The sequence below is a fragment of the Adiantum capillus-veneris genome, chromosome 13 (assembly GCF_014529385.1).
Source record: "Adiantum capillus-veneris isolate H3 chromosome 13, ASM1452938v2, whole genome shotgun sequence".
Taxonomy (NCBI): Eukaryota; Viridiplantae; Streptophyta; class Polypodiopsida; order Polypodiales; family Pteridaceae; genus Adiantum; species Adiantum capillus-veneris.
The window spans coordinates 65,762,686-65,776,589 of NC_140943.1; the positions used below are offsets into that span (position 1 = coordinate 65,762,686).

The 13,904-nt window shown below is 42.0% G+C and overlaps 1 protein-coding gene across 1 annotated transcript; it reads right to left on the reverse strand.

Moving 5' to 3' along the window:
- Positions 1–4,806: 4,806 nt before the first annotated feature.
- On the reverse strand, positions 4,807–6,298 carry LOC147444169 (uncharacterized). Its single transcript, XM_086528077.1, has 2 exons — positions 5,718–6,298; positions 4,807–5,179 (listed from the first exon to the last, which is right to left on the reverse strand). Exons 1-2 carry the CDS (start codon positions 6,296–6,298, stop codon positions 4,807–4,809), a joined length of 954 nt encoding a protein of 317 aa, XP_086384203.1.
- Between the last annotated feature and the right edge of the window lie 7,606 nt (positions 6,299–13,904).

Sequence of the window (13,904 nt, forward strand, 5' to 3'; positions counted from 1 at the left end):
ACTATCTTAATTCAACCAATCAACATTTTTGATTTAGCAAGAAATGCTTAAAAATATAACTCAATTATTTTTTCTATTTTAGTCAACAAAAAGACATTGCATCGCTATAGCCTTTGCCCTTTGGGCAGGCAAAAAAAAAACACGTATCGTTTTGCTTAGCTCCTAATGAGGGACGCCTTTTGTTTTTCCTAAGAGACATCAAAAAGGGTTTTCAAAATCATCGGTTCTCCGCCACATGCCGGTAGCCCACCCTTTCCTTCCTTTTTTCCCTCTTTTTCACGTCAAAGCCATACAAGAATCCAAGCAGATTCCACTTAATGCGACCCTAAAAGATTGGCAGGACTTATTTGGTCTATATTGCTCTTATTAAGCCGAATCTCGCCAGATCCTCCTAGGTAAAATCTGTTATTAAACCTGGATTCTCAGATTCTGAAGGAGTCTTTCAATTCCAAAGCAAAGAAACTCCTGTTGTCACCATCAAAGCCTTTGCGCAGTCGGCGACCCCCTCACCACCGCCATAGCTCTTGTCGTCTTCTACCCTCCACTCGCCTCGTCCCTGTGAATACGACCTCCCTCTATACATGTCATCTACCTTAGCCGCCTCTATAGCCCTCGAGTCACAACCTCCTCTTTTCTCACCCGTCTTTACACCTCCAGAGTCCACACTCGGAAGATCACTAGGTGAAGCCCTTGGTGTGGGCCTTTCCACAGGTCCCAGAGACCCTCCAGGTACTGCACTCGCATCCGACAACACTCGTGTGTCTTGCAATGCCCGCAACCTTGCACAGGAGAGATTAGCGGCCACCTGGTCCTGATGTATAATTAATTAAGAGGCTCTATCCACTGATCCTTGAAAGTAGTTGCAACCTTTATTTGCATCAGCTTGCCCAAGTTTGCTATCATTAAGCAATTAGAAGCTACAGGTCAGTCGATCAGGGTGGTTTCCGTCGAGCGCTGCAAGTTGGGATGGAACCTGCTAATTTGTACTCCCTTCTGCTCCTATTTTTGCCCCGTTTCATCCACCTGAAGTCGGCCTCGGCGTGTCTCGTGCGTTCCTTCTTCCTTCGATGCAGTTTCAAGTGGAGGCTCCCATGCATACAAGGGTAAGACATCGAGAGTGGCCCTCCATGCAGCATCGATGTTCCATTTGCACAAACTCTTTATGTGTGCTCTAGAACCATCATGCAGGTGCCATTACCCATTCCTCACAATCCTCTTCTTTATCCTCGCACTCGTTCGCCCTGCCCTGGACCACCACCCTTCCAAGCCCTGCTTGGGATATTGCAGAACACCATAGCCTACAACTTATTGCATCCTTTTTGCGATTGCAGCTCTCCATCACTGCAAGATGTGTCTCCTTCACTCTCTCTCTCTCTCTCTCTCTCTCTCTCTCTCTCTCTCTCTCTCTCTCACACACACACACACACGTACATGCGCGTACGCGTGCACACACACACAGAGCCTCTGCAAATGCGCCCATCCTCTTGCACTTGCACTCGGTTGCAGATGAACTCGAGACAAAGAAACCAAGTCTACGATCTGACTAGTGCCATTAACATCTCTCCTCGTGTCACATGACGAAAACAATATCTCTCCGTTCCCATTGTCACCTTGGGCTTTCTTTTGATATCAAAGAGGGTATCTTTTAAGATATCCTCTAATTCAACCTAAAAAAAATGTTGGCACGACCTACTCACTACCACCTTGGGCTTTCTTTTGACATCAAAAAGGGTTTCCAAAATCATCGGTTATCTGCCACGTGCCGGTAGCCCACCCTTTCCTTCGTTTTTTCCCTCTTTTTCACGTCAAAGCCATACAAGAAAAGCAGATTCCACATAATGCGACCCTTAGAAAGATTGGCAGGATCTATTCTATTCACATTCTTGTTTAAGAGGAGTATCAAGAGATCCTCACGATCAACCACAGAGAGAGAGAGAGAGAGAGAGAGAGAGAGAGAGAGAGAGAGAGAGAGAGAGAGAGAGAGAGAGAGAGAGAGGAGGGAAGAGAGAGGCCACATGTTGAGGCGAAGGCGGGTTTGCGGGGGGCGGGGATGGTGATTTTTTTTCATGCAGATGATCTCGCGAGGGATGGGCTGAGAGAACCCAGGCATCTTCTGATGAGGTGTCACAATGGTATGCAAGTGCGTAGACAGAGAGAGCGAGCACAAATATTGTGTAGACGGAGAGAATATTACATGTTGCAGCGATCTAAAAAGCGGACTAGAGTTGTGCGTACGCTACTGCATGCAGGGATTTCATACGAGTTGGCTGAGAGACAAGGGGAAAAGCGCCGCCCAGCAGGCCTTTGTGTGTAGATTTTGATTGTTGGCATCCTATGGAATGGGGTTAGAAGTGATCATGTGTGCACAGGTAGGTTTGATTGATTGCGAGTCTCTCTCTCTCTCTCTCTCTCTCTCTCTCTCTCTCTCTCTCTCTCTCTCTCTCTCCCCCCCTAGACGCTGGATTAAGCAAAAAGCCAACAATTTCTTTTCTCTCCTTCTCTCCCTCCAGTGCACATTGGGACTCTGTATGTGTGTGTGTGTGTGTGTGTGTGTGTGTGTGTGTGTGTGTGTGTGTGTGTGTGTGTGTGTGTGTGTGTTTGTCTCGAAGCAGAGCAACGTCAAGGCCAGGGTGAGAGGACGACACATCTGTGTAAAAATTTAGGGGCATTAGGAGAAACATGGGGAGGAGAGATGTTGTGGTAGAATGCTCTACAATAGATACATGCTCGAGTGGAACGATTATGGTGGAGTGACTTGATCATTGCAAGAGTTGGCCAGGGGAATTGTTGACTAAGTGGTTATTTCATGATTGAGTTAACTTTAAAGCTTATTGATTTAAAGAAATGTTGTCTGTGCCATGATTGCCCGCATCAAAAAGGAAATCTCGCTTCACATGTTCCAATAATCATGAGCAAGTTGCATCATGCGGCCTCCACCAACTACGTCAATCATGCCCATAAACTGCAGCAACCGCTTGCAACATTCTCCACCTCATCCAAGACCTCGTTAACTCGCACTCATCATCGCAAGCGAGAACCAACTGAGCCAAGCATCACTCATCCTTCAGGACCTCTCTCTCTCTCTCTCTCTCTCTCTCTCTCTCCACCGGTCCAATTTCCCTCTTCCATTCACTTTTTCCCATCTTATTTCTCTACAGGGGAAGCCGGGTGTGGAGCCGCAGCATGTCCATCAGGACAGGAAGCCAAGTAAGGAGGTGTGCAAGAATGTGTAGGCAAGCAGCAGAGGCGAGGGTGTACAACATTCCAAGGGCCATGGTTTCTTTTACCACCCCCCCATCCCCTCTCTGTCTCACTCGCAACAAGGAGTGTCTGCATGAGGTGAACGAGCTGTGAGCATTAGTGCAGTAGCAAGTGCACATACACGCTTGAGATTTTGGGGCGCTAGCGCCTAGTAGCAAGTGCTTGAGATTTTGGAGCGCTAGCGCCTCCTTGAGACTAAGTGACACCCATATTAAATGCAGGGTGGAGTAATGGGATCAACGGTCGTGGCTGCAAGGTGGGATCTCAAGGCGCACTAAACCTGGCCAGCGGGAAAATTGAGGAGCGGTGACAAAAAGGTGAGGCATATTAAACATGGCCAGCGGGAAAAACAAGGCGCGGCCGGGCGATTTGAACCTGAGACCTGGCCGTCTAGGTTTAGGGACACATAGGCTAACCACCTCACCCGTGCACGCATTCTGTACTCACAGGTGTTTTTACAGCATTATATTGTGAGTTAACATACATTTTTCAGGCTGTCCAGGTTTAGTGCCCGTCTAGGTTTAGTTTTTGATTTGACTGTTGTGGCTGCGATCTCCTCTGCTTTCGTGCGTGAGCTTCTTCGCCTTTCATCCCCTTGCCCCCCCCCCCCCCCCCCCCCCCTCCCTTAAATATGGGGGGGGCTAGCGCCTAGTGTTAAGAAAAAAAGAGAGAGAGAGAGAGAGAGAGAGAGAGAGAGAGAGAGAGAGAGAGAGAGAGAGAGAGAGACACTAGCAATTACCCTCTAATTTGTGAAAATTCCCAAGATACCCTTCCAATTATAAAAATACCCAAAATACCCTTTAATTTATTTTGGTTGGATTGTTCAAGATTTTCTAATCATTATTCTTTATTGAAAATTGAGATCCGTTTACGAGTGCTTAGCATATGATTGGACAAAAATTACCTCTCCAAAAAAAGGCAATTATGTCATAAAATAATGAAGCAAATCATCTCCAAAGCCTCGATAACCTACTCAACTAACCTACTCAACTTTTAGTTTACCATCTTGTATTAATAGACAATCATTCTTCTTATGAAAAGCTACAATTTTTTTTATCTTTAGAGAAATTATATAACGAGGGGCATTTTGGGAATTTAATTATGACAAACTATTTACTGGGTCTGCGCTTCTAATTAAGGCGAATCTACGCAGATGCTGTTGACGTCCACGTCTAGACTCCGGATCGTGCACATTTACTCAGAAGGTTTTTGCGTTGGAAAAAGAACGTGGTGGCGGCTTTTTGCTCCTGATTCGCTGGCACGTAATAGAAAATAATCCAGAGGTGCAGTGTCTACATGGTGCATGAAAGAAAAGAACACAAAGTGCCAACTATGTTGAGAAGCATGAAAGAGAGTGTTCTCTCAACATTTCAACAGTTATGCTTTACATAATTCTAACAACGGGCCACGCATATCGGTTTTCTCAGACAAAACATTTACTGCATACAACAAGCAGGGATCAGTGAAATATCATTAGGGCGTTGTTTGTACAGTGTTTCTACAACCAAAAAAAGCAAAACATCTTTGTGCCGACAGTAATTACAATTAGCTGCAGGTCCTATTTAGGATATTTGAAAACCTGCACAATATCGCATTAAGTCTATTCACTTGAGCTTTAAGAGCTATTAGTTCTTTTCCCAATGACGAGATCTGCTCTTCCAACTTCGTGACTTGTATATCAGCAACATTGATCGCATAATAGTTGATTGCATCTTTTGAACTATGTATAGCTTCAATAAGTTCCAACCGAAGTGGACGGGTATTTTTGGTTTCATCTCCACTCAACTCTTTCAAAATAGCAGCAAGCATGTCCTCTATCCTATCAATTCGTGCGTCTTCTATCATACCAAAAGAGCCATCTCGTTGTGTGTCAGTCAATCGAAGCATCTGATTTTCATCTTCCTCATCCATTTTGACACTCTAGACATAACAAATCATTATCACTTGCATATTTTTCGGCTATAATAAAAAAGAATAAAATCATTGGTAATAAAGACACCACACTAAGCATCTATTGTCACATCAACACGATGCACAAGCAGAATGAAATCATCTCCTAGTTCTGCATGTCTTACGTCAAGATCAGAATCAGAATCATCAACAACGGTTGTTGGCGGACTACAAAACACATTCGTCGCAGTCAAAAATTACATACTAAACGTAGTTCTCCGTTAACTTTGACAAGCATACATCTGTCTCTCCTGCCAATGAGATTGCAACCACTCTGCACAAGATTGTGTGTTTCCATAGAGATCATCATTGACAAAAATATTCACAATATCTTGGTATGTTGCTGTGGACGGATATATCATGCACCTCCTACAAGGTGCATTCCACGACCCTGATAAGGAGTTATCCAGGATGATGATGGATTGTACCTTTCAGTTTTGATCATTATATGCAATGTAGATAGAAAGTCATTCCCTGCTGGGTGTCGTAACTTAAATTTCCAACACATTAATGCCCTATCAAAGATATTCGTTGGTGTCAAGCAAACCCTATTTTTCAATTCATCAGCTCCATATAAGCTATATAGCTCTACATCGGTATTAACATCATCACTACTTATATTGTGCACCACTTTTTGAAAATACGGTTCATCCTGGTCTTTAAGACAATACCCTACCCTGCCTTCAAATGTGTGCATCTTGTGTTGTTTCAACCCTTGACACAAAACCATTCCCCCTGCAGGCGCTGACTTACCGCAACCTAAGTAGGCTTTTATTTTCTTGTTGACAGCAATCAATGATGTTGCCCAAAGACGGACAACCATTTGCAAATGAAGGTGGAAAAGTGCCCCTCCTCTTTCCAATGCACACAATCCAGCCAATGTCTCCCTTTCAAGAAACAATTTCATGCACCCCAACAACCCTATGTCTACATCATCACCACCCACAGATACAGTAACACTAACTTCCATCACTCTTGCCTCTAGCTTCCTTGCTTTTGAGGAACCAGCATTGCAACCTTCTGTATTAGTAGCAATTCCAACACCTTGTTTCCCTTTCCCTCGCGCTTCAGACTTTAGCCTGGTCATTGTTTATACCTACAAGAACCAAAACAAAGTGAAACACCTACGCTCGGCTTAGACCAACATACTCAGCCCAGCAACGAAATTGAAAAAACAGACCAGACCAGAACAAAGTTGATATAACGTATTAGAGCTAAGCACAGACTGGAACAATCGCTCGGTACACTCAAGACCAACAACAGAACAATCAAACAATAATGCACACATTTCCTACAGCTAAACACAGACTGCAACAATCAATTGATGCACTGAAGACCAGCAACACAAGACGTCCATGACAAACAAGTTGTGGGCCAATGGAACAGGAAACTTACATCACGTTGGCGCTCCTATTCGTCAGCAAAAATCCTCGACACAGATGTAGCGACCAAATCGACTTAGAATAAATCGAGGTCTCCTTTTCCCCGTCGGGCCTTGCTGAAACCTTCCTGCAACGCGTCGTATCCAGCCAAGATTTGCATGGCACGCGGTGTTCCCTTTTCCATTAACTTCTCAAATTGTAGTGAAATCACACCGCATCTCCAGAGATTCCATCTAATAGCCCTGCTTTCCAAAATTGGGGGCGCCTACTAGGGGTATATTTGGGAATTCGTGAAATTTGAGGAGTATTTTGGGAGTTTCCACAAATTAGAGGGGTATTGGTAGTCTTCCCTTAGGATTATCATCGTGTGGCGCTTTTATTCAAGGTCTCTCTCTCTCTCTCTCTCTCTCTCTCTCTCATACACACACACACACATCCATTAGTGGGCACTAGCGCTTGATTGTCAAAAACGATACACACACACACACACACACACACACACACACACACACACACACACATATATATATATATATATATATATATATATATATATATATATAGAGAGAGAGAGAGAGAGAGAGAGAGAGAGGGGGGGGGGGGGGGGGGGGGGGGAGAGAGAAGGAGGATGGGAGGGATAGAGAGGGTTTGCCTATATAAAGACATTTAAGTAATTTATTTTACTCAATTTATAATTATTATCGTGTGTGATACTTTTGTTCAAGGTAAGTGTCTCTATTTCTCTCTCTCTACCACACACTATATGCAATTTCAGGAAGGAGAGAGAGAGAGAGAGAGAGAGAGAGAGAGAGAGAGAGAGAGAGAGAGAGAGAGAGTAACCCATTGTTCTAGCTAGACAACAGTAAAGCAGGGTTACATGACCTTGCCCTAAGTCATTGTGGAGAATTGATGTTAGAGAAAATATTGCTAAAAAAAACAACAGCAGATAGATCATGTACAATCTTACTAGCACTCACATCAGCAACATCATGTCAGTTGAGATGTGTTTTTCTCTCTTGAATTGTTGAGTACATCTCCCCCTCCCCCATTGCGTGCATTGCATCCTTTAATGATTAAAACATGCACACATGCTTTGTGTTTGGCTAACCTCTATAATGAACCAAATGCTACATCAGAGAAGTTCTATCCAACACCTTTTACTTTGATGCTTATTTTGTGGAATCAAGAGTCATGTAATGCTCTTGCGTGCGAAACATATACACTTCTCTTCATATGTATTGTAGCTTGTGTGCAAGCACATTCTTATAAGTGCACATACGACCTCCAACCACCCAACTGGCACTCTATAGCAATGCCTGTTGATGTGGCGGCACAGTTTTGGGTGACGGGCTACAACATTAACCAACATTTGGTGGAGGAAGCTTTTTGCAGAAGATTAGGGAATCCAATATAAAGTTCATGGAGGGAGCTTTTTCAATAAATTTGTAAACCATTCCATTATCCACAAAAAGCTCTCTCCAAAGCTTCCTTAAAAAGCTCCCTCCGTTCCCCTACTCCTATATGAGATTGCCAAGGTAAACCCAAATGTTGCCATCAATCACTTGGGGGAGATTAGTGCTAATCTGCAAGCCATTGTGGACAATGATGCTAAGGAACATAAAGGAATGGCTTGAAAATTCTCCTAACATTATGCATAGGTTTATGGACGGGCACAAGAAGAAGCTATGAACGACCCCATGGCTCAACAAAGGAAGTGCCACTTACTCAATGGATTCTCCAAAATCTCTATGTTTCCTCCCTCTACCATAGACAACCCCTTACTACCAACAGATCTTGATGAAGAGGAGCAACTAATTGCTAGCAAAGGTTTTTTTGTCACAACTCCTTGTTGAGGTCTCTCTGCCAAGAAACCTTCTGAGACATGACCCATTCATAACAAGTAGATTGTTGGAAGCATACTCGGGAGAAGCCCATCATAGATCTTAGGCTTTTGGTAACTTCACCCTACTAGCCTCCCTTACTGAGCATCTTCTCCTCACCTTGCTCAATGATGTGGATAAGGGAGCTATTAAGATTTGCATGCACCAATTTCTTTTAATATTTTTGAAAACATCTTCATAGACAACCCATTCACTATGCCTTGTTTTGAGGATAATTGGTGCAACACAACTTTTGGTTTTGTTATTGGTGTCAAGGGTGTCATATCCATTACAAGAATAGACACCAACTACACCACTCAAATTTGGAATGTACATTGGCCTTTTCTCAAATATGGGTGTGAACATGTGGGTCAAGGAGACTATTGTCGGGATAATGTTCTTTGGTTTGATGATGCCTCGTGATAGATCTTACACCAGATTCCCACCTTTTTCCCAAGCCCTAATCTCAAGAAATCTACCATAGCCTTTATGAGTTGGATATCTAAAGAAGCACAAGAAGCCATCAAGGTCATGCTTGTATATGTCTACTACATGCAAAAATCAAAGATGCTATAACCCACTCAGTGATGTTCAATCAAGATTTGCCATCCTCAATCCCAATTCAGAATGTGATAACTTCATCAAGCTTGCCTTGGAACCTAGCAGAAAAGGAAATGATACTTGATAATACAAGAAAGCTCGTTGTGAAGGCAATTGAGTTGGAAGAGCATGGGGACATCAATACACCACACAACAAGCCACAAGCTCAACTCCCTCGATGCGATGGAAACCACTTCACCAAAAATTCATTCGGCAACATTTATACTCCTCAAACCTCATCTACTTATCCCACCATTTTTACCCAGCCCTCAATTCTGCCTCCTAGAACAAAATCTGCTTGCCTGCATGACCAGTGCTAAGACCTTACTTTATGATTGATAAATGTTGATCATGGGAGATTGCACTTCGCTCAAAGTACCAAAGCTAAAAGAGTCTTCATACCCATCCATTTTTTCAACCCTCTTTTAGGCACCAAGAACCTTGATGCTTTTTTTAGCCTCTTCTTTTTTGGACTTTGCATCACCACCACACCTCTTTGGGATGAATGCATTTTCAGTTGATCTTTTGGCCCTCCTCTTAAAGTAGCACTATGTAATGCCAAAGAGGTATTCACATGTGAAGATAACCAAACATGTTTTTGTGCCATGTTTCAAGACCATGGCCATGGGAATGAGCATATAATCTCCATTAAAATTGATGATTTTATGAGTCCCTCTCTTGCTTTCTTGTGCAAACAAGGATTAGGGCACATCCTTACAAAACCATTTAACATGATGTTTGCTTTCTTGGAGCTTTTTTGCTTTTCTTACTTACCACTAAAAAGACAACATCAACCCCACCATGATCTTACTCTAGAGATTAAACATCTTCATTAAAAACTCTTCATCATATGTTTTGACAAATATCCTAACAATGTGATTCTCATGTGTAGAGAACTCGTCTCAGTGGAAGCAAATAAACGTCTACAAGGATTAAATTTTACCCAAGTGCAGAAAGGGATTGATGAAACTACTAATATGATCACCAATTTTGTTAAGGGATTTGTGGAACCACTTTGCTCATGCCTCCCTTACCTCACTACTATCTAAAAGCTTCATAAATTAACTTTTCGATGGATTACTTGTGGTTCCTCCTTTTGCTACTCAAAAATTTATCTTCTTATGGATTTTAAAATATTGCATTCCGCAACTTAAGGCTAGGGCTAAACGGTTAAATAAAAAATCCCTGCTATGCCACAACATTCATTTACAATCATGGTGGATTGTAGAGTCCATATATGACTACATACTCAACCTACACCTAGATATGCCACCACACTTTTTTTAGGGGACATAAAAATGTGTTATGAAAATATTCCACACCAAGGGGTACAAGGTTTGTTACATCACTTGAACAAGCTGATAGCCTATGCTATAGGATTCCACCAATTAAGCATCTCCCTCTTCTCATCTCCTTCCTCACTGCATACACATTCTCATGCTCTTGCATCACACACTCGCATTGCAAAGAGGACCTCTTGCTCTTGCAACCCTCATTGTGGTGAGGGGTTTGTTGTTCTCTAGCTTGGAGGAATGCTTTGTATCACTGAAACGTTTTCTTACCTTTATATAGAGTATGTAACACATAACCTTGTTGGTGTGGGTGACTAGAGCATGACCATGTACATCCTCCCTTTAGAGATACATGCATGCATATACTAACAAAGACAAATTGTCCTGTGGTCCATGGCTAGGACACTTTGGAAACAATCTTGTAGTCAAACATACTCACACTTCTTGAGTAAGTTGACTTTGACATTATAGAGGAGGATTGTTTATCAATGGAGAGGATCACACTTCAACTTGAAAGGATCATCCTCCAATAACTTACATGCCTGTAAAAGGGTTTGAAACTTGGATCAAGGCATGGTGGCTTGAAGAACTTAAGTCCACTTAAGGATTTGCATGCCCATGAGCTAGAAAAACTTTGGAATTAACACCCACTTGTGCCAAGTTATTCAAGCCAAGGTTAATAGCCTTAAAATTATGGGCATAAACAAGCTCATAGAGCCAAGATCTGAAGTGCATCGCATGGGGAGAAGAACTAGTTTTTGTGTGAAAGCACCAGATTTGGTGTCGTGGTTAGATGTGGCCTAAAGACTAGGTAATAGCACATTGCATGGAGCACGTGGGTAGAATTGAGCAGCGCAAGTTTGCCAATAGTAGACAAACGAGGGTTATACAGATTGTAGCAAATAGACATTGATGGAATGGCATGCAAAGATAATGAGGCAAAAGCTACTAGATGCAAAGATATGTTGGAATTTGTAGGTGGTGTGATGGTGCAATGGGTCAACACATGTTATGAGAACTATTAAAAAAAAATTTGACTTTAATCAAGCAATTACTTGCTTGTGCTTGATCCAAAAGGAGCACTCCAGGGCTCATATGAAAGCTCTCGTGAAGAGCTACCCTTTGATGTGTGTGTAGCTGCAAAGGCTCTGACACATCCAATGCTACAAGCTTGCCAATAAGAGGGCTCATGTACGGGGAAATCATTAAAGATATAAAAAACCTTAAACCTAATTACACCAAGCAAGGCTAGTGGCTCATTGCTATTGCCAACAACTTGCCCAATCCTTGATTCAATCAACAAGTGTAGGTATTTTTATTGTTAAATAATCTACAAGGCTCTTAATGGTACTCATTCTAGCATAGATAAGAGATAAAGATTACTAAAAGAGTTCATGCCAACATGATGATGGATCTAATATTAGTTGATGACACAAAGGAACTATGAAGGGTCACATAATTTGATGCCAATATGATGATGGATCTTATACCAGTTTTGATGGGACAAGAGAGCTACGGAGGGTCACATAATGGACCATTCATGTTGGAAATGGACATTGTGATCGCATTAAATTAAATAAGAGATTATAAACCTCTTATATAGGCATATTAAGTGGTCTTATCTCCAAAGAAAAACTAATTTTTCTCCAAAGGGCAAGATGGTAACTTGGCCCTTGACCCTTCACATGGTCTTTAGGGAATCACACGGTACACACATGGTTTATCACATGGCTTCACATGGGTAATGCTCATATGAGATGGAGAGTCATACACAAGAGGTGCAACAAAGCTCACACCCCAACATCCGCTGATGTTTGAGTGGTGGCAGTGATGGATTTTGGGTAAAACTAGAGGGTGACAGAGGCTACTAGAATCCAAATGGTTTCACAATGGCACCCTTTTTTTTGGATGGTAACGATTGCTTGATGGTGGCATAAGGTTGTGTGCTATTGTGCTCTCAACCTTGGATGGTGGGAGGCTGCAACTTGCCACTTTGCCCTCGATGGATTGTGTCATGGCAGATGCGTAGTGTCACAAAACCTATTTCTTGTTTATACATTGTTGGATAATTTTTGGTTGGTTCCCATGCAGGGGTTTTAAATCCTCTAGGGCTTGCTCCTATAGACTAGAGTCCAAGGTTCATAGCAAAAAGAACGTGACATCTTTTGGGATTGAATGCTGTTTCCATTAAAACTTTCTCTTATGTCTTCTTCTGCTTGTCAGAGATACGGATCTTTTGAATTACAATTCTTTTTGTTTGCAATTCTGTCTTCTTTCTCTTTCTCATGAAATGTAATCTATATGTACACATGTTGTGGGAGAATGAAGGCTTGAAGAAAACACCTACCATGCTTACTTAATAAAAATCAACCTTCATATGCTCATTCAAATTACAATTGATTTACATTCCATTTATCATCTGTCACAAAGATATACATGCATCCCTATACTACGAACAAAAAAAATTAGGCAACATAGCTCTAGCTATCGTTGTCATTTTCCTCTTGAGATCCTTGCTATCTCTATCATAGTCATGATTCCAAGAGTGTGTTTTGGGCTTTGATACCACTACAACATCCAAAAGCAGGGCATCCGTGCAAAAACTCACAAATACATATACAAAATAGAAAAAAAAATATGCAAAACCAGGAAATTGAGTCCTACATAATAATCGTGTCGAATGAGAGAGAGAGAGAGAGAGAGAGAGAGAGAGAGAGAGAGAGAGAGAGAGAGAGAGAGAGAAGGCATGTGCACCTCTGGAATTGAAATGCTATGCATGCGAGCAATGGTAGGGAGGAGAGATAGAGAGGGAAGAAAAAGAGAGACACGAGCGTTGGTTACAATCTCTTCCCATAACAAGTGAGCTTTTTCCTTCGACACATATTTATTCATAGATAAAAGTTCTAGCTCAAGATACAATCCACTTTGGGTAAAATAAATAATTGATTAGATACTCTATTTACAACACACATACAATCGCTAAAATAATAATAATTACTTTGCATCGATACTTCAAGCCATCACAATGCATCCTACACCTTGCCACTCATTAATCTACTAAATATGCATTTCCATTACATGACAGTTATAGAGTTTTGTGTCGTCATCTAGGTACTTTTTATTACCTCTTGTGAACTTAATTAAGCAATCAAGCTAGCCCAAAACAATTGTGATATCCTAACCCCAAGCAAGTAGGGAAACAAGTTAGTGACTTGGAGGTTGACAAAGTGTGGATTCTTAAAGGGTGCTTTCACAAACGAACAACGTCCTCAAAATTGTTATCACCCCTTCGTTGCCATTACACATACATGCATGGATTGTCACCAACTTTAATTTTCTCTAGAAGTGACCATCTCAAAGAGAGAAAATAAAAAGAGTGGAAAGACCAAGGTTACGAAGATGGATGTAAGGTGAGTCTTGAGCTTTAGGGTGCCAAAAGGGTGAAGCAAACTTCAAGAGTGCCAATGCAATTAGTCTACGCTGCATCTGAAGACCTTAGGGTGCCAAAAGGTGTGCAATCTTTAGAAGTGCCAAAGGAT